We start from the raw sequence: 23,103 nt of genomic DNA, 5'->3' as shown, positions 1-23,103 counted from the left end.
GAGGGATAAGAAGGGAAAAAAAAAGGGGAGGGTCTAGAACAAAATAGATGAGAGGTGTCAGACACGGGCGCTGTATGGTACGGGTAGGCAGTTCAAGGAGCCTATTTCGAGGCCTCAGCCTCCCAGGCTTGCCGGGTTCTTGTTCCTTACCTAAGGCATCCATTCGTCCATTCATGATGAACACTCCCATTCCGCCCCCTGGGCCCCCTGCGGCAGTGCCCTGTGCTTTTGCTGTGCTTGCCCCCGATTGATTGCTTGCCTGGGCCGGTCTCCTTGTTGGTCCCTCTTCCCCCCAGAGTGAGTGAAATGGGTACAGCACCTTCCTCAGGTACATACGTAAAGTGAGTGAGTGAAGAGTGACCTTTGGGTGTAGAGATGTCGTGTCATTTTTGAAGGTGCCCTGTCGCTCCCCTTCTCTCTCCCCTCCCTCACTCTGCTTCTGCTTCCGTCCACTGACTGCACTGTGATCTCTGGAACACTTCTAACCTCCTTCTTCCTCTCTTCCTCTCTTTCACTCCACCTCCCTTTCCCCCCCCATCCATCATCTCCTCCCTCGTTACTTCTTTCATCGCACTCGCTCTTGCAACTTGCAACTGTCCCCAGCCTGCCAATACTCCATCGCCCGATTCTTCCTTCAACACACACATTTCGTTGTAGAGATATCCCTGGAGAAAACGGCCTGCTCTCTTTCCCCAACAGCATTTTAATCTATTCTTGACTGGGCAGAATACCCCGTTTTTGTTAACCTATCAACCGACAACCCCTTGTCGCTGCCAAACATCGTTGGCCGACCTATCACGCTACCCAGCTGAAAGAACACTTTCAACTTCTTACATCCCAATTCTTACACTCGTTTACCTGCGCACTGCACATCCCAAGGAAGTTGTTGCTGCATCTCCCCTTCTTTCACTTGACAACTCGATTTCCCAGTACCACATAGGTCTCTCAACCACAACACCATCAACATGAAGGGTACGCATCAGCAACACCTCCCCCCAAAAGCTAGCCATCCGCTTCTGTTGTCAGACCTAGCCTTACTGGTTGCGCTGCGCTGCTCCTGCACCTCCATGGCCGAGTGACTGGCGCGCAGCAGACAGCAGCCAAGCAAGCAAGTAATCAACCAAAGAGACCTGCTAACCCCTATCATAGCCATCATTCTTGTCGGCGGCTTTGGCACTCGCCTTCGCCCTCTGGTAAGCCTATCTCCTCTCCTAGATTGACGCGCGGCATATGGCGGCTCCGCCAGGCCGTCGCCAGCTGCTTGCACTCCTCGCACTGCTCTGGACACTCGGCAGACTACATTTGCTGACTATGCTCTCAATGCGCAGACCCTGACCCTCCCCAAGCCCCTGGTCGAGTTCGCGAATAAGCCCATGATTGAGCACCAGATCGAGGCTCTCGCTGCTGCAGGTGTCACCGATGTCGTTCTCGCTGTCAACTACCGCCCCGAGGTGATGGAGAAGCATTTGGCAGAGGTGGGTTCTCCCCCGAGCTTTTCCGAGCTATGATACGCGGCGCACCGCAATACTGACGCGATGCCATGTACAGTACGAGAAGAAGTTCGGCCTCAACATTACCTTCTCCGTCGAGACCGAGCCCCTCGACACCGCCGGCCCCCTGAAGCTGGCCGAGAACATCCTCGCCAAGGACGATACTCCCTTCTTCGTCCTCAACTCGGACGTCATCTGCGACTTCCCCTTCAAGGACCTCGCCGAGTTCCACAAGAACCACGGCGACGAGGGCACCATTGTTGTCACAAAGGTTGAGGAGCCCTCCAAGTACGGCGTCGTCGTCCACAAGCCCGGCCACGCCACCAAGATCGATCGCTTCGTCGAGAAGCCCGTCGAGTTCGTCGGCAACCGCATCAACGCCGGCATGTACATCCTCAACACGAGCGTCCTCAAGCGCATTGAGCTCCGCCCCACCTCCATCGAGAAAGAGACCTTCCCCGCCATCGTCCGCGACGGCCAGCTACACAGCTTCGACCTTCAGGGCTTCTGGATGGACGTCGGCCAGCCCAAGGACTTCCTTACCGGCACCTGCCTGTACCTCACCTCCCTCACCAAGCAGGGATCCAAGGAGCTCGCCTCCCCCTCAGAGCCTTACGTTCACGGCGGCAACGTGTTGATCGACCCGACTGCCAAGATTGGCAAGCACTGCAAGATCGGCCCCAACGTCACCATCGGCCCCAATGTCGTCGTCGGTGACGGCTGCCGTCTGCAGCGTTGCGTTCTGCTGCCCGCCTCCAAGGTCAAGGACCACGCCTGGATCAAGAGCACCATTGTCGGCTGGAACAGCACTGTCGGCAAGTGGGCTCGCCTTGAGAACGTCACCGTCCTTGGCGACGACGTGACCATTGGCGACGAAATTTACGTCAACGGCGGCAGCATTCTCCCCCACAAAAGCATCAAGGCCAACGTCGACATCCCCGCCATCATCATGTAAACCATACCGTCCGAAAGAAAATCAACGCTCTATACCTAACCCCGTCGGACATCTACGATTGGGGCCCGACTTCTTCATACTTCTTTCTGCGCGCCTGTTCTTATCGACTTTCTAATTCCAAGTTGCGACACGAATCACCACTCCACTCACGAGTCTCGAGAGCTTCAAGAAAGGGGGAGGGGGCGAAAAAACCAAACAATTCCATTTTTGGCTGGCGTCGGCAGGGGGAATCATTTGGCGAGCGCAGAAAAGCATCTGGCTTTGCGATGTTGACTTTTTTTCTGTTTCTGGGAACGATGATTGTCCCAATTTTTGCCACGAATGCAGAGAGGAACGGTACTGGAGGGGTTTCCCTGTTTGAAGGATACTCCCCTCATAAATGCCGTTGACACGGGCGGCCCGATTGTAGGGTTCTGCCCGAGACGACAATAAAGACGATACCTGTTGACGTTTTTCCTTTTTCTTTCTTCGCAATTGCAGATGGTGACAAGTCCCTCCTTCATGTTGGTTGGTGCACAGGTCTATGCATCCCAGGCCTCCCTCCATCTAACGATTTAATCTTGGGCAAGACGACACAGGTATTTCCCAAGTGGGCATGCAAAATTAGCAAAGGAGGAAAACTGACTTGATAGGTAGTGGTATCCTGTCTAACCCGAAGCAAAATACATGCCCAATATTGTCCTAACAACCCATACCAAAAACGCTCTTCTTTTTCTGTATCCAAAAGACTCCAGATCTAAAAAGAAAATCCTTTACTTACTCGACACACAGTACTGCTACTGCTCTATTCAAGGGCATCGCGCACCCAGCCCCTCGACATCTCGACGGCCTGCTCCCACTTCTTGAACATCTTGTCCGTCCTCTCCTTCTCGAGGGACGGGGTGAAGATTTTGCGGCCCGTCTGGTTGACGTGCTTGAGGTCCTCAAGCTCGTTCCATACGCCGAGAGCGAGGCCGGCGGCGATGGCGGCGCCGAGGGCTGTGGTCTCGCGCATGGCGGGGCGGTCGACGCGGATGCCGCTGATGTCGGCCTGGCTCTGCATGCAGAGGTCCGAGTTGGAGAGGCCGCCGTCGACGGCGAGGGACTCGAGGGCGTGGCCCGAGTCCTTGGCCATGGCGTCGAGGATGGCTTTTGTCTGGTAGCACGTCGCCTCGAGGGTCGCGCGGGCGATGTGGCCCTTTTGGGTGTGGGCCGTGATGCCGACTGCGGTCGAGGTTAGCATACGGTCAGGAGGGTAGGCGTTTCACGACCATGACGACGACCATAACGAGAAGTGGGTCGGACTTACACAGCGTTCCCTTGGCGTCGTCGATCCAGTAGGGCGCAAAAAGGCCGCTAAAGGCCGTGACGAAGACGACGCCGCCGTTGTCGGGGACCGTCTCGGCCAGCTCGGAGATGCGGGTGGCGTCATCGATGAAGGCGAGGTTCTTAACGAGGAACTTGACGCCGGAGCCGGCGACGGCGATGCTGCCCTCGAGGGCGTAGACGGGCTTGCGGCCCTTGCCAAAGTCATAGGCGACGGTGGCCAGGAGGCCCGACTTGGAGATGACGGGCTCGTCGCCGACGTTGTAGAGCAGGAAGCAGCCGGTGCCGTACGTGTTCTTGGCCTGGCCAGGGGAGAAGCCGCACTGACCGACGAGGGCGGAGGACTGGTCGCCGAGGCAGCCGGCAATGGGGACGCCCTTGAGGACGCCCCGAGCAAGGGAGCCGAAGGCGGTCGGGTCGGAGGAGGGGACGATCTTGGGCAGGCGGATCTTGGACTTGTCGACGCCGAAGAAGGAGAGGAGGTCATCGTCGTACTGCAGGGTGCGGAGGTTCATGAACATTGTGCGGCTGGCGTTGGTGGAGTCGGTGACGTGGATGGCGGCGTCGCCGCGGTCGGCGCCGCCGTTGAGGCGGTAGATGAGCCACGAGTCGACGGTACCGAAGGCGAGGTGACCTGCATCATAGGCTTCGCGGACGGCGGGGACGTTGTCGAGGAGCCAGCGCAGCTTGACGCTGGAGGGGTAGGTTGAGAGGGGCAGACCGCAGAGGTCCTGGAGGGTGTCGGCGCCAGGGCGGGCACGGAGGTCGCGGACGAGGGAGGCGGTGCGGGTGTCGGGCCAGACGAGGGCGTTGTGAAGGGGCTCGCCGGTGCGGGCGTCCCAGAGGACGGTGGTCTCGCGCTGGTTCGTGATGCCGACGCCGCGGATGGCGGAGGCCGAGTGGCCCTTGGCGACGAACTTGGCCGTGGCTTTTTCGATGCACTCCTCGACGGAGGCGAGGAGCTCGAGGGGGTCGTGTTCATGCCAACTTTGGGGGAAGGCTTTGTTAGCGGTGTGCCAGGTGTCCCCCGGGGGGAGGGAGAAAAAGAGACCGCAATGCTGAGAGGAGCGACGGCGTGTCTAGAGTTGTGGGAGAAGGATCTGTGGACTCACCCGGAGCGCGGGTAATGGTTCTCGAACTCGATCTGGTGCATAGCGACGGGGTCGCCGAGGCCGTTGAAGATGAGGAAGCGCGTCGAGGTGGTGCCCTGGTCGATGCTGCCGACGAACCATTGCTCCTTGAGCTCTTCCGGGGTCTCGGTGATGCCGGCGGGGAGGTGCTCGGCCGGATCGGCGGCGACGCGCGGGCGTTTGGGGTCTCTCGTCTCGGCCATTGCGCTGTGGTTGACGGCGTCCTCTCGGGGATTGCTGTCGTGGGGAGGGTTGGTGAGTATGGGCAGGTTAAGAGGAAGAAGGAGGGTGAATGTTGAAGATGGAAAAGGACGCAAGGGGAGGTAATGGAGGTAAAGCCAACGACTAGTTTAGATAGAGCAGCTAGAGGGCAAACCGGGGCTTTACTTTACTGGGGAAGCGTAGAGGGGCGGAGAGTATCACGCGGAGAAAAACAAATGGACGATAGGGGCTGGAAGGGGGTACAAGGGGAGGAAGAGGCGGGTGGACGAGGTTTATTCTTTTCGCGAAAAGGCCGTAGAAGCCGACGTGGTGGCGGGGACAAACAAGGACGGGGGACCTGGGGGGACAAGACAAGGGCGGGATCGTGAAAGCGGCGTGGGGATTAAGCAATGGAGCACGGGGATGTGGTGGTAAGGGGACGAGGAGGAAGGCAACGGCTGGTATTTTTTTTCCCCTGTGTGTATGTGTGTGGTTATGTTATAGATGGCATGGTATGGATTGTTTGGATGAACTGACTGCCTAGCTAAGTATATCGTCGGCCGAGGATGGCGGCTACTGGCGCTTTCGATGCTGCGAGGTTGAGAAGAGGTATTCCCGGAATGTCTGACCCGCGTCGTCCCGCAGGTCTGGGAGGTTGCGGCGGGATCACGAGGGAACAAGGAGGACGAGGCGGCGTGTCTGTCGTTCGGGGTCTGTTTCTGCGACAAATTTCGGACGGACATGTGCGGCGGCGGCCCCAACTTCAGCTTCGCGCCGGCGCTCGGGATGATGTCAGAAGCGGACGCCGGGCGCTGATTGGAGGAACAATTGAGGGGTCTGGGACGCGGCGGCTGCTGCTGCTGCTGCTGCTGCTGCTGGCGAAGTTGTGCGCGATGAGTAACAGCACCAGTAGCGGCGCCGACAGCGTGGATGCGACGCCGCCCCCACGCCACGCCTTTGCCGTTGCCATTGCCATTGATCTGCTCAATGGTCTTCAGGACGAACGATCTAGGGAGAATGGGGGAGATCCCGGGGGAGAGTGCTATTCGGAGGCGCATGGCGGGCTCGGAAACCGATATCTTTTTATTTCGTTTTTTTTTTTTTTGTGTCTTTCTTTCTTCCCCTCCCCTGGATGATGCGTTTGGAAACGTCTCCTCGTGCCTCTCCGCGGCGCCTTTCCGAGGTGCATTGGATGGAGACGTGGGGCACTCGGGTGTGTCGGGATTTGAGGACCGAGATGGTCCCCCCTTCCCCATTATTTCCAAACTTTTTCTTTGGGTCCCCCGATCCCGTTGCTGGGGTCTGGGGTCGACAAGAACCCGAGGGGTTCCCATACCGAGCATGCCGTCCGCCAGTGGTCGGTGACTCGGTGTGACCACTCAGCATGTCACCGCTGCCCCCTGTCCTCTACAGCATTGGAAAGGCCACAGAACATTGAGTGCCTGTCTGTTCTTGCAATAAACATCCATGCTGCTGCAGCAACAACTTCACTTGACTTCATGCTGATTTTTGATTTTTTTTTGCTTTCCGTTCAGCAATCCTTTCGTTTTCCCCATGCATTGCCTTGACCGGACGGTGCTTCACGTTCATGACAGGTAGTAAGACAGCTAAAGTCTACATTCTGGTGGTTGCATATTACCGGCGTAGGTTTACCAATATAAAAGTAGGTGAGTTTGTGTGTGCTATGGAGTAGATTAATAGTCTACTTTGTAGGGGCTGTCACCAAGTGAAGGCTGGCGAGTCTTTTGTGAAGGACCACGCGGACTGCTGACCTTCGCTAGGAATGGTGACAATACAAGTATGCAGTGCCAGCAATATATAGTAAGGTTACCAGTAGGTTGGTTACAATCCTGTATCCCACACAAGGGTAGGTCGAGATTTATTCCAAGATTCGACATTTGCTTGCCTCCAAAAGAGAGAACAGGCTTCTGCGGAACCATAAAGCTCTCGTCGTCCTTACAGTATCATACCGCTCCTGTAAGAAAAAGTTGAAAGCACTGCAAGCTACCACGTGAAAAGAAATCACAATGGCACTCAATATTAAGAGAGAAGAAAAATGGCCCTTGCCACCTGGTTCTGAAGCTCCATCCGTCCTTGTTCTACATCGCCACCTTGACCGGTTCATTGAATCCTCAGGAAGGGGGATGCTACTAGCTATCCTGCAACGGTCCCAAGAGACAGGAGTGGAAGTACCCCGTTGATCATGGGCCCGAGCTCTCGAGAACCTCGATCGAGACCCCGGATTCGATGACAACGTACCTGCCAGAAAGACGGTTAGCGAATTGTCGTCACAAGAGGAGTGTAGCTGGGTGACCACAAACCGCACCAAGGGGTTTTGGTCGCACTTCTCATACTAGAGATCAGAAACTAAACAGCTTCCACACCAACCGCGATGCTTCAGACACTACAGTTAGCCTGTCAGTAACACCATCAGACCCCCAACAACTGACCCAAGCCAAATAGGATGCCCAAAACCTCGACCTTCTCGTTCGATCATGACATAAACAGACGCTACCTGTTTAAGTATTGCGACGACCGCGCGGAACATCGAACTCCGAAATCGAGGGCTGTAGGCGTAGCGTGGTTGGCCGCATGAACAGCTTTTTATTGATCACGGTAAGTAGCTACTTGATCGAGAGAATAACGTCGAATGGACACTCGCCACTTCCAAATGTGTTATAATTCCTACCGGGAACAGACTGAGACTCCATCGACGAGGTCGGTCTTTCGCCCATGAGGCCAGGATCCAAGTCAGGCTCCATCTTGATTTCAGCACGATGAGCAGTTCTCCGAGACTCTTTTTCTTGCAAAGCCCGGTTCGGAAAAAATTAAAAAGCGAAGATGGTAAGAAATGCTCGAGGCTACAGAATAGCAGAACAGCCCAACAAAATTACCAACCAGTTATTATGAAAAGGTGGTTCCCACCCTTGGGACGCTGGCCTCGAGCAGCATTTTCTCCCTAACACAGCGCTCTAGAAAGCACCCCCCCTCGTCCCCTAGCGATTACATGCCTCCCAGTTGCAAGAAAATGATGGAAATCAAGATTTGGTATTCAGGACCGTGATTTTGTTTCGTCCGGGGCAACTTTGCCGACTACAGCATGGAACCGCTCCTTCTGAGCGTTATCACCGGGACAATCACGCTGCCGTTATGGCTTAGCAGTCTCATCCACCGAATTTCGTTGAAGGGACTGAGAATTTCTGAGCCTTTGGTGCCGGCCCTTACAGCAATCTTTGTTTGCTAGGGTCGTCAGGCAGCGTCCGTCGTTCTGTGAGCACACATGCAGCCCAAGACTTTGAGGTATAGAACTGGGTGCGGGAGTTTTGTCCATCTGTTCCTTCATGACAGTACACCAGAATGGTTGTTCAGGGATGGGATCTAGTTTGCACCTAATCAGAACGAGAGAGGCGAAGCGAAGGGTAGGGATTTAGGATAGTTTCGGGGTAATAACCTTGGGTTGGGTAGGAAACATCCATTTTGGGGCTGAGCAGCGCTTTGTAGAGCTCTCGAGGCCGTATTTGACACCTATCTTACTATTACGAAACCCTTGCGCCCGACACCGAGTACATGGTGTTGGTTGATTGCCATCTGATGGAAACGTGGATGATGGAACTGACGGCGGAGGTCTTGCTCGAAAGAAGTCGTGAGATACCTAGCGGAGGTATCGGGACGTGCACGAAGCCGGTCCGTTCCCGGCGAGCTTTGACCACCAGCTCCGATCAAAGACCCACAATTGTCACTGATGGCCCCACTAACCCCTCGGTGACTTTCCTTTCCACGAGGTGACGTCCCCATCTCTAATCTCCCGAAGCTCCGGCAACATCTCCCGGAGCTCCAGCAAACACCTCCCTCAACCCCCAACCCAACTCAACCCCAGAACAGCCACGTACGATGGCAACGGCGTCTCCCTTCCCCTTCCCACGGGAATACTCCTTCCCGCCCTTCTTCACGCGCCAGACGAACCTCACGACCCACCACGCCCAACTCGTCAAGTGGTCCGACCTCATCCTCGCCTACTGCCGCCACCACCGCATCTTCAAGCTCTCCCTCGGCGCCGCCATCCCCTCCGCCTCGTCGGCCCTCCCGCACGCCCTGCCGAACCATAACACCGCCGCGTCCTCCTCCCCGCACAACGAGCCGACGACTTTCTCTCCCGCGACCGCCGCGTCCTCCGCCGCCGCCGCCCCCGAGGAGCTCTTCCACAACAGAGCCCTGAACAAGAGGCTCTCGCTCGCCGACGCGCGCGAGGTTCTCGAGTTCATGCGCAAAGACGGCCGCGCCGAGCCGCTACCCGCAAGCACCGACGTCTTCTGGATCTACTGGCGCACGCCCGACGAGTGGGCCTCCGTCGTCGAGGGCTGGATCGACGAGACGGCGCAGAAGGGCGTCGTGCTGACCCTGTATGAGCTCACCGAGGGCGAGAGCACGAGGGGGACGGGTGAGCACCCCTGCTTTTCTTTTCTTTCGTCTTCTTTTGGTGTCCTTCTTTCCCCGCCAACAACCGCGAGAGCTAACCGTTGTCGCCGCGTTCACAGAGTTCCACGGCCTCGATCCCGACCTTCTGGCGAAGGCGCTGCAGATTCTCGTCAAGCGCGGCAAGGCCCAGATCTTCGGACAAGAGGACTCGCAGGGTGTCAAGTTCTTCTGATTTTCGAGCCTCCGCAGCGTGACTATGACTAGCTCATGATCAATTTTTGACACCGGCATCTATAACTGAGACATACCACGTTCACACATTATTTCTCCGAGCGATCGTCACGACTACCAGGAAAAAGCATCGGGCGGTGGCCCCCTCCTCCCCCTCCTCCAATGAACCATCCAACTCCGAGCCAGCGCGCGTATGTACAACTAAAAACTACAAAAAGGCATGCAAAGCTACGAGTTTCCTGTCAACCACTAAAAAAAGCAACAAAAAAAAACATCTTATGCGCCCTTGTCGAAGAAGTTCCGGGCAAGATATTTCTCGTCAAAAGACACCTGCTGCGTCATGGCCACATCCAAGAGCCAGTCGGCCGCGACTATGCGAGGGTCCATGTGGCCCTTCCGCGCCATTTCCTCGAATTTGGGCCACAGTGATCTTTCTTCGGCGCTGTTGGAGCTGAGGAGGTAGACCGGCTCGGGTGGTGCGCCGCCGTCTTCTTCCTCCGTCGTCGGCTTGATGGTCGTACCACTGCGCGCACGATACAACTTGAACATGGCTCCGTTGGCCTCGGCAATGGCCTTGTAGCTATCGGGGCCGTTGCAGATGTTGGCCGTGCAGTAGATGGGGACAGTCCAAAGGAGCTTGCTAAGATTGGCCCTCGCTCTGGACACCGCTGTCTCGATCGTGACGCCAAACTTCTTCTCGTTCTCCTTGTCCTTCAAGAGAAACTCGTCGGGATCAGGGACCTCGCCCGTATCCAGGGCAGCGTCGATAAAATCGGAGGAGAGGATGGTCGGTCCCTTGGCCAACGTCTTGAGGAACTTCACTGTCCGCACCATGTGAGGTGCGGCGAGGTAGTCGCATGGTTGATTATCCTGTACGATGAGAATGCCCATGTCGCGGAGTTTTCTCTGCGGGTTGTTAGCATGATAAAAACCAGACGTCAGGAAGCCGACCTAACTTGCCCTTTCTGAGTCTTCCTTGGATTTGCCATTGACCCATCTTGTGAAACCAGTCAATACAACTCTCATCTCGATATCTGGCCGCGAAGATCTGCTCTTCTTGGTCGGCCTTTCGTCATCCTCGTCGATATCCATGGGTTGCGCCGGGCTTGATGTGCGCCGGCGTTCCCTGTCGATTTGATCGGCAGCACGCTTGCCACCCCACGGACCGTTGCCATCCTTGGTTCGCTTTTTTTCCTTCTCGTACAATGCGATATCCGGGGCGATGCGCTGGAGGTTGGTGAGGGCCTTGCTCTTTGCGCTTCGGCTGCCTGTTGAGATGACCGACGGAGTGTCGTTCTCCTTGTCACGGCTGCCTTTTTTGGGACGGACGGGCGTCATGAAGCTGTCGTCAACGACCTCTTGCTCTTTCACCTCATGTCTGCCGATGACCACGCCCTCGGCAGGTCCGTGGTTGTACGAGTTCTCTTGCGCAGCCTCGAGAATCTTGCGCTTCCTCTGAGCTTGCGGCGACATGTGCTCCTCGCCACCGGGGTAGTAGGCCTCCCGCAAACAGTACTCGTCGAAAAAGGTCTGGCCGATAACCTCGCCCAAGTTCGTGCGAACCGGGAAGTGGGAGTATTTTGGGACGGATACCCTCTGCATCTCGCATTTGGCGTAGCTCTCTTCGATCCACAGGTGGTTGACCGTCTCAATATTCCAGTCCTTGGCCGCCTCGTACTTCTCGCTACTATTTCGTGCCGTGATGAGGTGGGTGTTTTCCGCCTTCATCGTCTTGGTGTACGTGGCGCCCGTTGCTCTGATCAGGTTCTCGAGGTATATGCGAGCGTCGCCACCGTAGTTGGAAAGGCATATCTTGAGGTCCTTGAAGCCCGGGATGCCGTCTTTGGGAACCGGGTAGTGGAGAAGCCGACGGAGAGGAGATGTCCACTCGTTATGGGTGATAAGATGATAGAGCCACGACAGGTTTCCGACATCCTTCCCTGACTGAGCTGCCTTGACATACTGGTCTCCATGGCGGTATTGGCAGACAAAATAGTCGCATATATCCACGTCGTCCACAATCCTGCCACCTCCATTGACAATGAGCTGCTTGACAACTTCCAACGATCGTGCGGTAATGTTAAGGTCCGCCGAGAGCATGACTTTCTTGTCCCGGAATATTGTGGCGGCCCTGCGGGGGCCGTCGGCGAGGTGATTGGGAGTGGTCGAGGTCGCTCCCTGAAGATGGTTGTATTGGGGAATCTGAACTTCGCCCTGGTTCTCGGGTCTGCGCAGAATTTCGGGTTCGGGGAGCATGTAGGGGCCTTCGTCGATTCGTTTGCCGAGCTTGAAGCAGTCTTCGAACCTGGAGAGGCGCGTCAGAAACGATGCAAAGATTGAGCTCACCAAACGTACCAGTGAGGCAGGACAATCTTGCACTTGAGTCCCTTTTCCTTGGCGGTGATACATTTGGGGTGGTCCATGGACAAGGCGCAGATGTGGGTAGTCTGTCGAGAGACGTCGGCGGTTTCCATGCCGCCCATGGCCAGGGTGGCGCCAATGATGGTCTCCTTGTCGATTTCGGGGAGTCCGGCGCAGGTGATGGTGACCTTGCAGAAAAACATACGCGGATCGGGGGAGTAGGGCCGAACCTGGGCCTGTTTACTCCTCAGGATGGATGCCTTGATCCAACCCGGGTTGATGACGGGGATCATATAGGCTTGGGTCTCGGTGAACTGGGGGAAGTCGATGGTGTTGGAAACGATGTGGGAAACCGCTTCGAGCCTAATGGAGCCATCACGTCTCGGGTCAAGGACTGTACCGCCACGGCCCTTGACGATTTCTGCCAGCTCGCTGATTTCCTTGGGAGCCAGGTAGGCGCTTGGTACGAAGGCGAAGGTGCATTCTGCGAATAGACTCAATGGGTCAGCCATGGCTGGCGTTCGAATGAGGCATATGCAAATGGAAGTAAAAAGAGCCGGCGGGCTTCGAGGTTGAGCTTAAGGCATGTGCGTGGCGATATTCCGGGGTGGGCTTTCGAAGCTTCGTTTGTAGTGACGAGGTGTGAATGTATACAATAGGATTAGGTACAGAGGCGATTTTGACGCGAAAATGTTAGCGACGCGGCCTGGTGGAGGTGAAGACGCGAGGTGAGCTCGCAGTCACGTGTGACTTTGAGGTACTTGGATATAGGTAGAGACTAAGGCTAGTGTCAAGTATCGGTACTTTGCCCATTAAAACCGCGGTGGGACGCGTCTTGCCGTCTTAGCGGTCAAGCGGCTGCCGGCACCCCTGTTTACCACTGTTGGTGTTACTGTTAGCGATTGTCAGCGTTGACAATCCACTTGTTGATTTGGCGAATACAACCACATATTTCCCAGGAATTGGGGTTTCTTTTCTTAGCAAACAAGGCATAGTTGTCTTTTTTGCCATACGCATCGTCACCGCGGCATTCGTGCATCTTCAAAATGTTAAACTGCTGGCTGGCTCTAGTCATTCGCCTTTGGGCTATTGTGTTCAATCGTCTTCTACCGACTACATGCAGCTGCGACTTTCTCGAGCCACAACACGATACGTCCCAACCAAGACACCCACCCATCCCACCCCGATCAATGCTCAAAGACTCGACTTGATCAGATCGGCAGCCCGCTCACCAATGGCATACACGGTTGCCTGCGGGTTGGCGCGCACGGTTATGGGGACAATAGAGGCGTCAGCCACCCGCAGACCACGGATACCGTGCACCCGGAGCTTCTCGTCGACCACTCCGCCTAGTGCGCGAGGCATCATGGAGCAAGTGCCCGTGAAGTGATGGGCGCCAACCGCGGTCTGGCGCACGAACTCTTTGGCCTGCTCGACATCAGTCAAGGTATTGGTCGGGTTACGCTTTCCTCCGGCCTTGAGCTGGCTGCAGAGCGGCTCGCTGGCTGCAATCTTCTCCAGGAGCTGGACGTGTCTGGCCAAAACTTCGACGTCGAAAGGATGAGAAAGATAGGCTGGATCGAGGGCAACGGCGGGCGAGTCTAACGACGCAGACGTGATGTGGCTCGAACCTCGCGAGAGTGGGTGAGCGAGGAGTATGGCTATCGTGAAGTATTTCTCGTCGCCAGGAGGGGGCGGTGCCATGGTCCCGTCTCCGCTGAACAAGGCGTACCCGGGAAACGAGAGATAGTATCCCGAAGGCTCAGAGGACGAACTCAGGACGGACCGCACGTACGCTTCCAGCGCCTTTGTGAAGGCCGGAGTCGCAGATGTCTTGGGCCCGTTCAACTTGTCGAGCAGCTGGGTGATGTCCTCGCCACCCGGCAGAGGGAGCTGCGCCGTCGCCGAAGTCCCGCTCCTGGCAAACGGTCCCGTACCCTTACCATACGCCTCCATGGCAGCCCCGATGGCTGCAGGATCCTGACGGACAACGCCATCCATGGTGTCGTGTTCTGGAAGCGCCTCGAAGCTTGCGCCGACCATGACATGGTTCTGAAGGTTCTCGCCGACGTGAGGGTTATCAAGCACAACGTCAATGCCGAGTTCACGTAGAAGCTTCGCGTTTCCGACACCAGAGAGCTCGAGGAGTCGAGATGAGTTGAGCGTGCCAGCCGTCAACACAATCTCCTTTCGTGCTGTCACTGTTTTCGTTTCGCCGTCCTTGGTGTACTGGACGGCTTCAGCGACAATATCGTCGGCGTCAGTCTTGAAGACAATCTTCCTGACGAGTGCTCCCGTCACAACCGTGAGGTTGGACCGGGACTTTGCGGACCCGAGATACGCGCTAGCGGCGTAACTTCTTTGCTTTGTGTCGGGGTCTACGGTGTCGGGCGTGATGCTGCTGCCGACACCCTGGCCACTCAAGGGGTCGCAAGAGTCCACAAAGCCCAGCCCGCGAATGGTGTCCTGCCAGACCTTGGGCCAGAAAGACTCTGAGTTGTCCGGCAGGGACAGCTTGAGAGGACCTTGCCCCTCGCCAGATGCGATGGAGTAGATCTTCTTGGAGGCCTCTTTGAACGTAGGCCAGTCCCAACCGGGGTTGCCCAGACCGGCCCATGCTTCGACGTTGGACTTGGTGGTGACCGTAAAGGAGAGCCCATTGAGCGCTCCCGAGCCACCGAGGAGGCGGCCCTGAGGAACGGCAATCTCCCGACCACCTAGACCTTCCTGCAGTTGACCTCCTGTCAGCGACCCTAACTTGAGAAGAGCACACACACGTGGTTCTCGGAAGGACTCTCACCTGTGGCACCGTTCGGAACTGCCAGTCAGAAGGCGTTTTGACAAGACTGGGCCCCAGTGCGGGAATATTGACGCGAGGGTCCGCCGTTTGGTCCTCGCCCGCCTCGAGCACCAGGACTTGGATATCCGGGATCTCCGAGAGGCGTGTCGCTACTACCAAGCCGGCGACGCCGCCGCCCACGACGACAAAGTCGTAAGTCGTAGTCATTTTTGGAAGGAAAGGAGAGTGGTGGGATTCGGGGTGACGCAAACAAGTGATTCTGCAGAAGCAGAGAGCAGCGTTGGAACTTCTGCCGCTGTTAAATCATGGCGAGGCCCCCTTTCCCAAGACGTCTATGTACGGATACGATTGCGGCAAAGCAATTAGTCGCCCATGGCCGCCGAGAACACTTCCGGCATCCCCCTGGGCCATGTCATATCCGTCTTGCACCAACACAATATTGCGCCAACCCACCGTTTATACGGCACCGTTGGATGCAGGTTCCACCGCAGAGTTGCATCCGTACCACTCCGTCACTGCAGCAGGGGCTTGACGTTGTGGGACGAAGACCCTCCCACTCCTCTGGGCCCCCTGGTCGGTGACTGACTAGGGGAGACCTGGCAGGTATCCAGATATCAAGGTTATCTGGATGACCCATGATCACCACCTCGCGATATGAGCATGTACTTCACAACAATCGGTACAGCCTCGTCGACGTGATGATGAACACGGCAAGTCGTGCTAGCTTGCATCATAGTTATTGGACACTAGTCAGTCTGCGTTGGATTCTGGGTTGCCCGGCATGCTGTCGAGCGGGGAGATCAGACTGGTCCCAGCCATGGAACCAAGAGCCATGCCGGCTTCGATGATGAGCCGACTGGCTAGTGTAAATCAGATCCGAGGTCGAAGTCTGCTCTGGACTTGGATAACGGACTACAAGACCGCGCATTCATCGGCTTCGAGCTCACATGGATTTACCAAATACGCCACACAAGCTTCATGATGAATGTTCTTTTCCACTCCGGCTACGAGGGCGTCCTCGTCTACGGCCTTGGCCTTGTCTGCGGCATTGCCGTCCATCAGGGAATATTCATTCACGGCGAATGGCACGTACAGGCGCCTCAGATTTTACTGGGTCATTTGTGGCTCTTCTCTTGCTTTGCCGGTCTAAGCAGATACTACAGTGACACTGCCATCGGAAAGCTCTGTCAGTCTCTGCTGATTCTTTCTGCCGGATATCTCCCTGGGCTTTTTGCCAGCATCATCTCATACAGAGTCTTTTTTCATCGTCTCAGCACTGCCGGCTTCAAGGGCCCGTGGTACGCCCGAGTCACGAAGCTTTGGCACGTCTGGGCGTGTCGAGACTGCAAGAACCATTTGGTCTTGGAGAAGTTGCATGAGCAATATGGTGATTTCGTGAGGACGGGTAAGTGATCTCGCCCGTCACTTTGTTTTATTTTTTGGAAGGCATACCTACTGAAATACACAGGACCGAGCGAGATCACCGTCTTCCATCCAGGAGTCTTCATGGCCGTGGACGGTCCTCGGTCTGAGTGCATCAAGGCCGAGTGGTACGACATCTTGCACCCTGACAGAGCACTTGTCACGACGCGCGTCAAGCCCATACACGCTGCTAGACGCCGTGAATGGAACCGCGGGTTCTCGGCGCAAGGTATGAGCCCCCATGGATCTTCGGCAGCGTGCGCCTATCTCTGAAGCCTATCTCTGACGAGCCGTGCCGTGCCCAACAGCCCTTGTCCAGCACGAGTCAAAGATTCTCAAGTATATTGAGCAGCTAGATCTGTGCATTGAGGCCGATGCCAAAGCGCACGTCGCTTCCGAAGTCCGCAACCTGTTCTTCTGGTTCGGGTTTGACGTCATGGGCGACTTCGTCTTCAGCAAGTCCTTCGACATGCTGCACCAGCAGCAATGGCACCACATCATTGTGCGGCTGCAGCGTGCTCTGTCTCTTCTGGGGCCTTTCAGCCCGGCTCCGTGGCTCATACAGGTCGGCTTCAAACTCGGCCCACGGGTCGGCGTTCTCAAGGACTGGTTCGACATGGTCGCCTGGTGCGAGCGGCAGATGCGTATGAGACTGGACGCCGAGACCCCGAAGCCCGCTATGCCGGATCTCGCCCACTACTTGATGGAGCTGGAAGACGGCCAGACGGAACAGAAGGACCGCTTGACATGGCTTTTCGGTGACAGTTTGCTTGCCATTGTGGCCGGGAGGTAAACTCTCGCTCTCTTACTTGTAGGCCATTCAGACCACTGACAGGATACAGTGAGCCTACGGCCGCCGCTCTCATCGGCATCTTCTGCGAGCTGGCGAAGCATCCGGAGCACGCCGACATGATCTACGAGGAGCTCAAAGACGTTGATTCAACCAACATCAAGACCCTCACAGGCCTTCCCCATCTTAACGCCGTCATCAACGAGGGTCTCCGTCTGTACCCAGCACTCCTCACAGGCGGGGCCAGGAAGACGACGGAGAACGGGGCCACGATCGGTGGAACCTTCATCCCGCCTCACACGACAATCATTGCCCCGCGTCACGTTATATCCCGGAGTAAGTAGCCGTGAGGGGAGGAGGGGCTTGGATTTTCAGAACGTTGGTTGACCTTGTCGTCTGTAGGAGAGGACTGCTTCGAGCGGGCCAACGAGTTCATCCCTGAGAGATGGACCACCCGTCCGGAGATGGTCCGCAATGCGGCGGCTTCTGCGCCCTTCGGAACAGGTATGATGGACCCTTTTCTCCAGCGGCAATCTTTACGGCTGAACAGCTAACCCATCTTCTCCTTTTTTTTCTTCTTCCAGGTCACCACAGCTGTCTTGGTCGCTTCCTTGCCACGGACACAATGAGGTTTGTTGTTGCCAGGCTGGTCAGCAAGTACCGCTTCCGCCTCGCGCCGGGGGAGACGGGCAACCGTGTGTTTGACGACATCAGGGACCAGTTCACATCCAATCCAGGTCCCTTGTCGTTGTGTTTCGAATTGAGATGATCAGAGACTACATTTAGTAGACAGGCATTCGATCTCGGTGTTTGTGTGTGGGGGAGGGGGCTATCCACAATACAGCTCTATGATCATATGCCCGCTCTCGCATTCTTCATGTCAAAATCTTGTTTTATTAATTTCTTCGTCGTCCTGAGCTACAATGCGGCGATGACTCCTTGTCCACCAGCACGGTACCATCGACTCTCATGCGAGGCTAGTGTAGGGCCAACCGTTGATCCCGCTCGTGAGCAGCTGACCGGATTGGATGGTCCCGGCACTGTTCTTGAGTTCTTCTACGTCCCAGTTGGCCCAAACAGTACGGCCGTTCAGGAACGCCGCCTCGGGACTGGCCAGCCAGACGGTGAAGTGGGCTGGGAGTTGCACTGCGGCAAGGGGGTCCATGTCAGAAACCATTGCTCGGCCCACCGCGGCTGCAACAGGAAGGAGGAGGGAGACACAGGCACGATGATCTGTGGGATAGGATGGCAGGGAGGGAGGGGGTGGATGGCAAGAGGATGGGGGGAAAAGACGACGACGGACGCACCTTTGTCCATTGGAAGGGCCTCGGCCTTTGCGCCGCTCTTCTTGAAGATGTCCGTCTCGACCATGCCCGGGTGGAGGGTGGCGGCAAAGATGTTCGGGTTTTCCGCCGCGAGGAACTCGATGATCTTGGTCTGCGCCAGCTTGGACGCCATATACGCGGACAGGCCGGGCAGCGCGACGGCCGGCAGCGCCGTCGTGCCGGTGGTGAGGGCGACGACAGAGGCGTGGGAGGGGTTGGCCGTCGGGAGGAACGCCTTGGTGACGAGGTATGTCCCCTTGGTGTTTGTCTATTGTCATGCGTGTGTAAGTGCCCATCACTCCTCTTCGGGCCCGTGTGGGGGGTTTCGTCCCGCCATGGATGATGGTTCTACATACCTCGAAGCTCTGCCACCACTCGTCGCTGGCCGATCCCGCGACGGGCGTCGGGTTGGATACGTAGCCCGCGGTCAGGACGAGGACGTCCCACTGGCCGACCGCAGCCGCCACCTTGGCCAGGGCCTCTTCATCCGTGATGTCCAAGGCGTGGACTTCGTTCTGGACGGACGGCGGCAGGGACTCGGCTGTCTCGGCTATGGTGGCCTTGGTGCGTCCCAGGACAATGACTCGGGCTGCTCCGGCGGAGGCGAAGGCCAGGGCAGTCTCTCGGCCGATACCACTACCCTTTTCGAGTAAAGCGTTTAGTATAAAAGGTCGAGGTTTGCGTGGCACGATGGAAGGGCTGTGAGGGAAGGGAGGGAGGGGGTATACTCCGGGCTCCATTACGGAGTGGAAGACTGCGGATACCACGAGGAAGGGGGGCTTCACAGAAAAGGGGGGAACGAGATATCGGACCTACCGCGCCTACTACGATGACAGTCTTCCCCGCCGCGCTCAACTCTAGGCGCGAGGGCGAGATGGCATCGTACGTGTCGTTGCGCCAGGTCGGCGTGATGGAGGGCAGAGGGGGCTGCATGTCCGGGGTATAAAGACTGTTACGAGATAGGAATCTGGTAAATCAAAAGTTTTGAAAACAGGTGGCAAGAATATGGGGATTCAGCCAAGGCAAAGAGCGGTGGGGTGAGTAAGTAGGTCGACTGAGAGGGGAAAATAGATTGTGAGACTGAGAAAGGCGTGGGGGTGAACACGAAAGCGGCCAAACCATCGCGAACCTGTTCTGTCTTTTTATCTCCCCTCAGTACCCCTCCCCTCCTTCAGGAAGGACAAAGCTCGAACGTGTTTACAAAGCCGTCTTAGGGATGCGGCTGGTGCGGCGCAGTTGGATCGGACATAATGTCGACGTCTGGCGGCGGCGGTAGCACTTCATCGATCCTACAACAACGACGCAACAACGTCTCCACCGCCAATGAACGAACGGGTGGGTGGGGGGGAGGTGATGGTCGCTTTGACTGAAACGAGTGAGAAGTGACACAAACCAGTTGCGTGCCTTGCATAATCGACCGGTGAGGCGCCGCAAGCCTCATTGCAACATGACTACTGCCGGACAGGCTTAGGCGCGGTCCCTTATTAGAAGGTCAACCGCGGACGAGATGATATTGGAATATTGAAACAGGACTGGTCTGTAGGGACGCACACCCGAAAGGCTCGTTCTTACATGGTCGTCGTTGTTATGTATGGGGCGGGAGGGGATCATACAGGTACATTATCTGTCATCGTATGGCCGACCTACAAGGATGTAAGGAAGTTTGATATACAACTTGCAGAAACCCCACTCATGTATCTCCACTTTTGAACCGTGAAGACTTGAGAGACTTTGAAGACTTGAGAAACTGGGGAACGGTAAGTAAACCCCCTGCACCTTGGAAATGGTACAGCGGGGGCGCTGTTGATGAAGTGACATGGGTCGGAAGGACGACAAGCAACCCACCCCTTGAAGGCGGCCGGGGAGGGAGGGAGGGAGGAGGGGATGGTTTGTGGATACGGACCATCACGCACATGGCTGTGGTTCCGATCACGCCTGAGAAGAGAGAGCTGTTAAGTCATGTGGGAAAGGCCGCATAGGTTTCCCACCGGACGTTATCCACACGTGCGGCAACGCCACACGGACGGTTGGTCTCTTGGAGACTCGAAACGACGGGAAATGGTCACTTACAAAGCTACCCATCCCGTCTCCAACGGGTGTAGTAGTGTATGTAGGTAGGTGAGTGTAGACAAGTGTGTGTGTGGGGGGTGACAGAATGCAGTGTCATGCGAGTGCAGAACCCCATCTCCATATTCCCTCCTGTTTTCAACCAGATGAAGGAGAGAGGGAGAGCGAGATAGAGAGATAGAGAGATAGAGAGGTAGAGAGAGCCTTGCCGGCTACGTGACGCAGGAATAGGATGTATGGTCCGGCACTGCAATCGTTGTCAGTCGATGCACTTAACTCAACCAAGTAAGTCTGCTTCATGGGCTAGCGTTTTACGGCACACACACATACCGAATAGGGTAACATCGCCATGCGTCTCATCGTCCGGTCCCTTCGTCCACTTCTTTATTGGGAACTCACTTCCCGAAGTGACTGATAGTCTCCCGAACCACGTTTCGCCTCAATGAAGCGTGCCTGGATCAAGAGAACGTGACGCACGCCGCGGTAATTGGAGCCATTTGCATCGAGCTCCTCTCTCACACACACTCACCCCTCCATAAGAGTTGAAAGCATCCCATCCCCCTCTCCGCGCCTGGCTGTGCCGTGTCGCTAAGAGCGGTTGTTGGATGGTCTGACAATCCAGTCTTTACCTCACACCATATTGTTTGACTTTGGGTCCTCGAACCAACCGCATCACAAGCGCCGCTTCTGTTTCTTCGGGTTGTCTCATCCCCTAGGAATCCTTCCGCAAGAGGTTTGCCCAATATGCCTGGCGCCGGGTCGAGGGGCATCGGCCTCCTGATTTGGATCGTCGTCTTCACCTTTGTCGACGCTTCGGTGCTGTGTCTGCGGGCATGGTCCGCGAGGGTGATGAGGAGATCGTTCTACTGGGATGACGGGATGATTATGTTTGCGTTTGTAAGTCTTACCAACACCGCCGCCGCCGCCCCCTGTTACTTCTTTTTTTGCTGTCGACTTGTCCTGACCCAGACAGGCCAACTTGGTAGCGCTGGAAGGCGTGGTCATCTGGGCCATTTACAATGGTCTGGGAAAGCACACCGATGAGCTATCTCTTGAGGAATATGCCGTGCAGTTCAAGGTAAGACCTTCTTCCGCAACATCTCCTCCTCGAACAACCGCCCCCATCTGACAGGCTCCTCGCATAGCTTATCCTCGCCAGCGGCGTCACCTGGCTCCTCGGCACCGTCTTCATCAAGATGGCCATCCTGTGGCTCTATACGCGCATCTTCGCCACGGCCCAGTTCAAGCGCTGGTCCCGCGTCCTGATGGGCGTCACGGGCGCCTACGGCGTCGCGTTCCTCATCATCTTCATGACCCGGTGCTTGCCCATGTCGCAGCAGTGGGCGCCCGTCCCCGGTGGCCACTGCCGCGACATCACCATCGACCAGATCGTCTCCGTGACCGTCAACATTGTCCTCGACATCGCCATGACGGTGCTCCCGATGCCGGCGTTGTGGGGCCTGCAGATGCCCCTGAAGAACAAGATTGCCGTCAGTGCCATGTTTGGCATGGGCTTCGCGTGCGTTGTGCCCCCCCTCCCCTTCTTCCTCGCTATACATCATTCGGTTCATGTTGACTAACACACAAACACAAAAACAGAACGATCGCCATCATGATCTGGCGCCTCGTCAACACGGTCGTCACGATCGGGGATCCGGACTTCGTCTACAACCTTCACGACATTGGCCTCATCAGCCTCCTCGAGCTGTGGATCGGCATCATCATCGCCTGCCTGCCCACCCTCGGCCCGCTGTTCAAGACCTATGTCAAGCCCGCCGTCTCGCGCTTCGGCTCCAAGCTGACAGATCCCTCGACCGACAAGGGCGGCGCGGCCGTCCACCTCAAGGACCTCTCGAGCAGCGGCCACAGCGGCCGCCACCTCCCACGCCGGACGTACGACAAGCTCGGCGACAACGTCTCCTACGACGACCTCGAACGCGCCGAGATGCCAGGGGCGGGCGCCGCCGTTACGACCAAGTGCCAGTTTTCCCCGGAGTTCGAGGCGCCGCGGGGCAGCAGGCCGGGCATCTATGTCCACCAGGACATCGCATCCGAAACACATCAGCGGGGACATGGGGGTCTGAGTCAGTAGAACCCCTCTCTACTCGCGGTCAGGATAGGGTAGTGGTTGTTTTTCAATGTGGGTTCCAGGAAATGTAACTTCGTCGTCTCTGTACCTTTTGTAACCTGTATTGTGTATTATTCACCCGAGTGTCTTTCATCAATCGGCGATCAAAAAGAGATAACAAATATTCGTCTGTTCCTTGCTTCGCAACCAGGGTCGCCCTAGGACCTGCATCTCCAGGACGTCGTGGGATGGTCATGGTATGACCGAGAGACTTCCAGGAGACCTGCTGGTAGTTCATCTCGCCTCACTTGCCGGTAGCCTTCCTCGAAGAACGCTGCCGAGGAAAGTTTACAAGTAGGCAGAGTGCCGTTCATTCGCTCCCGGGCAGAGAAAAGACATGGGAATCCCGGCCCCGAGCGATTAAGTTGGGACGATCCGGAGCCGTGGTCAGGGAACCACCCATCCACGTGTGAACTGTATATCCAGGAAGCATCTCTCTGGTTGGCGACGGACGCTTCCAATCTGAACGGGACCCTCATGTC

The 23,103-nt window shown here is 56.5% G+C and overlaps 8 protein-coding genes across 8 annotated transcripts; 4 read left to right on the top strand and 4 right to left on the bottom strand.

Moving 5' to 3' along the window:
* The first annotated feature begins 450 nt into the window (after positions 1 to 450).
* On the top strand, positions 451 to 2,893 carry CDEST_08931 (Putative nucleotidyl transferase domain, trimeric LpxA-like superfamily, hexapeptide transferase). The gene is made up of 4 exons (XM_062925090.1): positions 451 to 972; positions 1,150 to 1,193; positions 1,329 to 1,475; positions 1,549 to 2,893. Exons 1-4 carry the CDS (start codon positions 966 to 968, stop codon positions 2,443 to 2,445), a joined length of 1,095 nt encoding a protein of 364 aa, XP_062781141.1. The 5' UTR covers positions 451 to 965; the 3' UTR covers positions 2,446 to 2,893.
* Positions 2,894 to 3,052: 159 nt separating this feature from the next.
* On the bottom strand, positions 3,053 to 6,139 carry CDEST_08930 (Putative glycerol kinase, carbohydrate kinase, FGGY, ATPase, nucleotide binding protein; the record flags this gene model as incomplete). Its single annotated transcript, XM_062925089.1, has 4 exons — positions 3,053 to 3,648; positions 3,734 to 4,737; positions 4,863 to 5,117; positions 5,619 to 6,139. The coding sequence occupies 4 exons, from the start codon at positions 6,137 to 6,139 to the stop codon at positions 3,230 to 3,232; spliced, it is 2,199 nt and encodes a 732-aa protein (XP_062781140.1). The 3' UTR covers positions 3,053 to 3,229.
* A 2,509-nt stretch (positions 6,140 to 8,648) lies between these two features.
* On the top strand, positions 8,649 to 9,731 carry CDEST_08929 (Putative ESCRT-II complex, Vps25 subunit, winged helix-like DNA-binding domain superfamily; the record flags this gene model as incomplete). The annotated part of the gene is made up of 3 exons (XM_062925088.1): positions 8,649 to 8,724; positions 8,893 to 9,560; positions 9,619 to 9,731. 3 exons carry the CDS (start codon positions 8,649 to 8,651, stop codon positions 9,727 to 9,729), a joined length of 855 nt encoding a protein of 284 aa, XP_062781139.1. The 3' UTR covers positions 9,730 to 9,731.
* An 11-nt stretch (positions 9,732 to 9,742) lies between these two features.
* CDEST_08928 (Putative BRCT domain-containing protein) lies at positions 9,743 to 12,752 on the bottom strand. Its single transcript, XM_062925087.1, has 3 exons — positions 12,084 to 12,752; positions 10,689 to 12,033; positions 9,743 to 10,634 (listed from the first exon to the last, which is right to left on the bottom strand). Exons 1-3 carry the CDS (start codon positions 12,599 to 12,601, stop codon positions 10,005 to 10,007), a joined length of 2,493 nt encoding a protein of 830 aa, XP_062781138.1. The 5' UTR covers positions 12,602 to 12,752; the 3' UTR covers positions 9,743 to 10,004.
* Positions 12,753 to 13,232: 480 nt separating this feature from the next.
* On the bottom strand, positions 13,233 to 15,175 carry CDEST_08927 (Putative glucose-methanol-choline oxidoreductase, FAD/NAD(P)-binding domain superfamily). The gene is made up of 2 exons (XM_062925086.1): positions 14,890 to 15,175; positions 13,233 to 14,816 (listed from the first exon to the last, which is right to left on the bottom strand). Exons 1-2 carry the CDS (start codon positions 15,094 to 15,096, stop codon positions 13,284 to 13,286), a joined length of 1,740 nt encoding a protein of 579 aa, XP_062781137.1. The 5' UTR covers positions 15,097 to 15,175; the 3' UTR covers positions 13,233 to 13,283.
* CDEST_08926 (Putative cytochrome P450) lies at positions 13,263 to 17,971 on the top strand. Its single transcript, XM_062925085.1, has 7 exons — positions 13,263 to 14,822; positions 14,896 to 16,294; positions 16,358 to 16,540; positions 16,620 to 17,100; positions 17,154 to 17,437; positions 17,504 to 17,605; positions 17,686 to 17,971. Exons 2-7 carry the CDS (start codon positions 15,868 to 15,870, stop codon positions 17,868 to 17,870), a joined length of 1,662 nt encoding a protein of 553 aa, XP_062781136.1. The 5' UTR covers positions 13,263 to 14,822; positions 14,896 to 15,867; the 3' UTR covers positions 17,871 to 17,971.
* CDEST_08925 (Putative short-chain dehydrogenase/reductase SDR, NAD(P)-binding domain superfamily) lies at positions 17,972 to 19,604 on the bottom strand. Its single transcript, XM_062925084.1, has 4 exons — positions 19,243 to 19,604; positions 18,783 to 19,067; positions 18,409 to 18,694; positions 17,972 to 18,247 (listed from the first exon to the last, which is right to left on the bottom strand). Exons 1-4 carry the CDS (start codon positions 19,357 to 19,359, stop codon positions 18,069 to 18,071), a joined length of 867 nt encoding a protein of 288 aa, XP_062781135.1. The 5' UTR covers positions 19,360 to 19,604; the 3' UTR covers positions 17,972 to 18,068.
* Positions 19,605 to 20,945: 1,341 nt separating this feature from the next.
* CDEST_08924 (uncharacterized protein) lies at positions 20,946 to 22,759 on the top strand. The gene is made up of 4 exons (XM_062925083.1): positions 20,946 to 21,390; positions 21,467 to 21,571; positions 21,639 to 22,012; positions 22,093 to 22,759. The coding sequence occupies exons 1-4, from the start codon at positions 21,238 to 21,240 to the stop codon at positions 22,583 to 22,585; spliced, it is 1,125 nt and encodes a 374-aa protein (XP_062781134.1). The 5' UTR covers positions 20,946 to 21,237; the 3' UTR covers positions 22,586 to 22,759.
* Positions 22,760 to 23,103: the final 344 nt, after the last annotated feature.

Source organism: Colletotrichum destructivum, chromosome 5 (genome assembly GCF_034447905.1).
Source record: "Colletotrichum destructivum chromosome 5, complete sequence".
NCBI lineage: Eukaryota > Fungi > Ascomycota > Sordariomycetes > Glomerellales > Glomerellaceae > Colletotrichum > Colletotrichum destructivum.
Note: the sequence above shows the minus strand (reverse complement) of the source record. Positions and strands in the feature narration are given on the sequence as shown.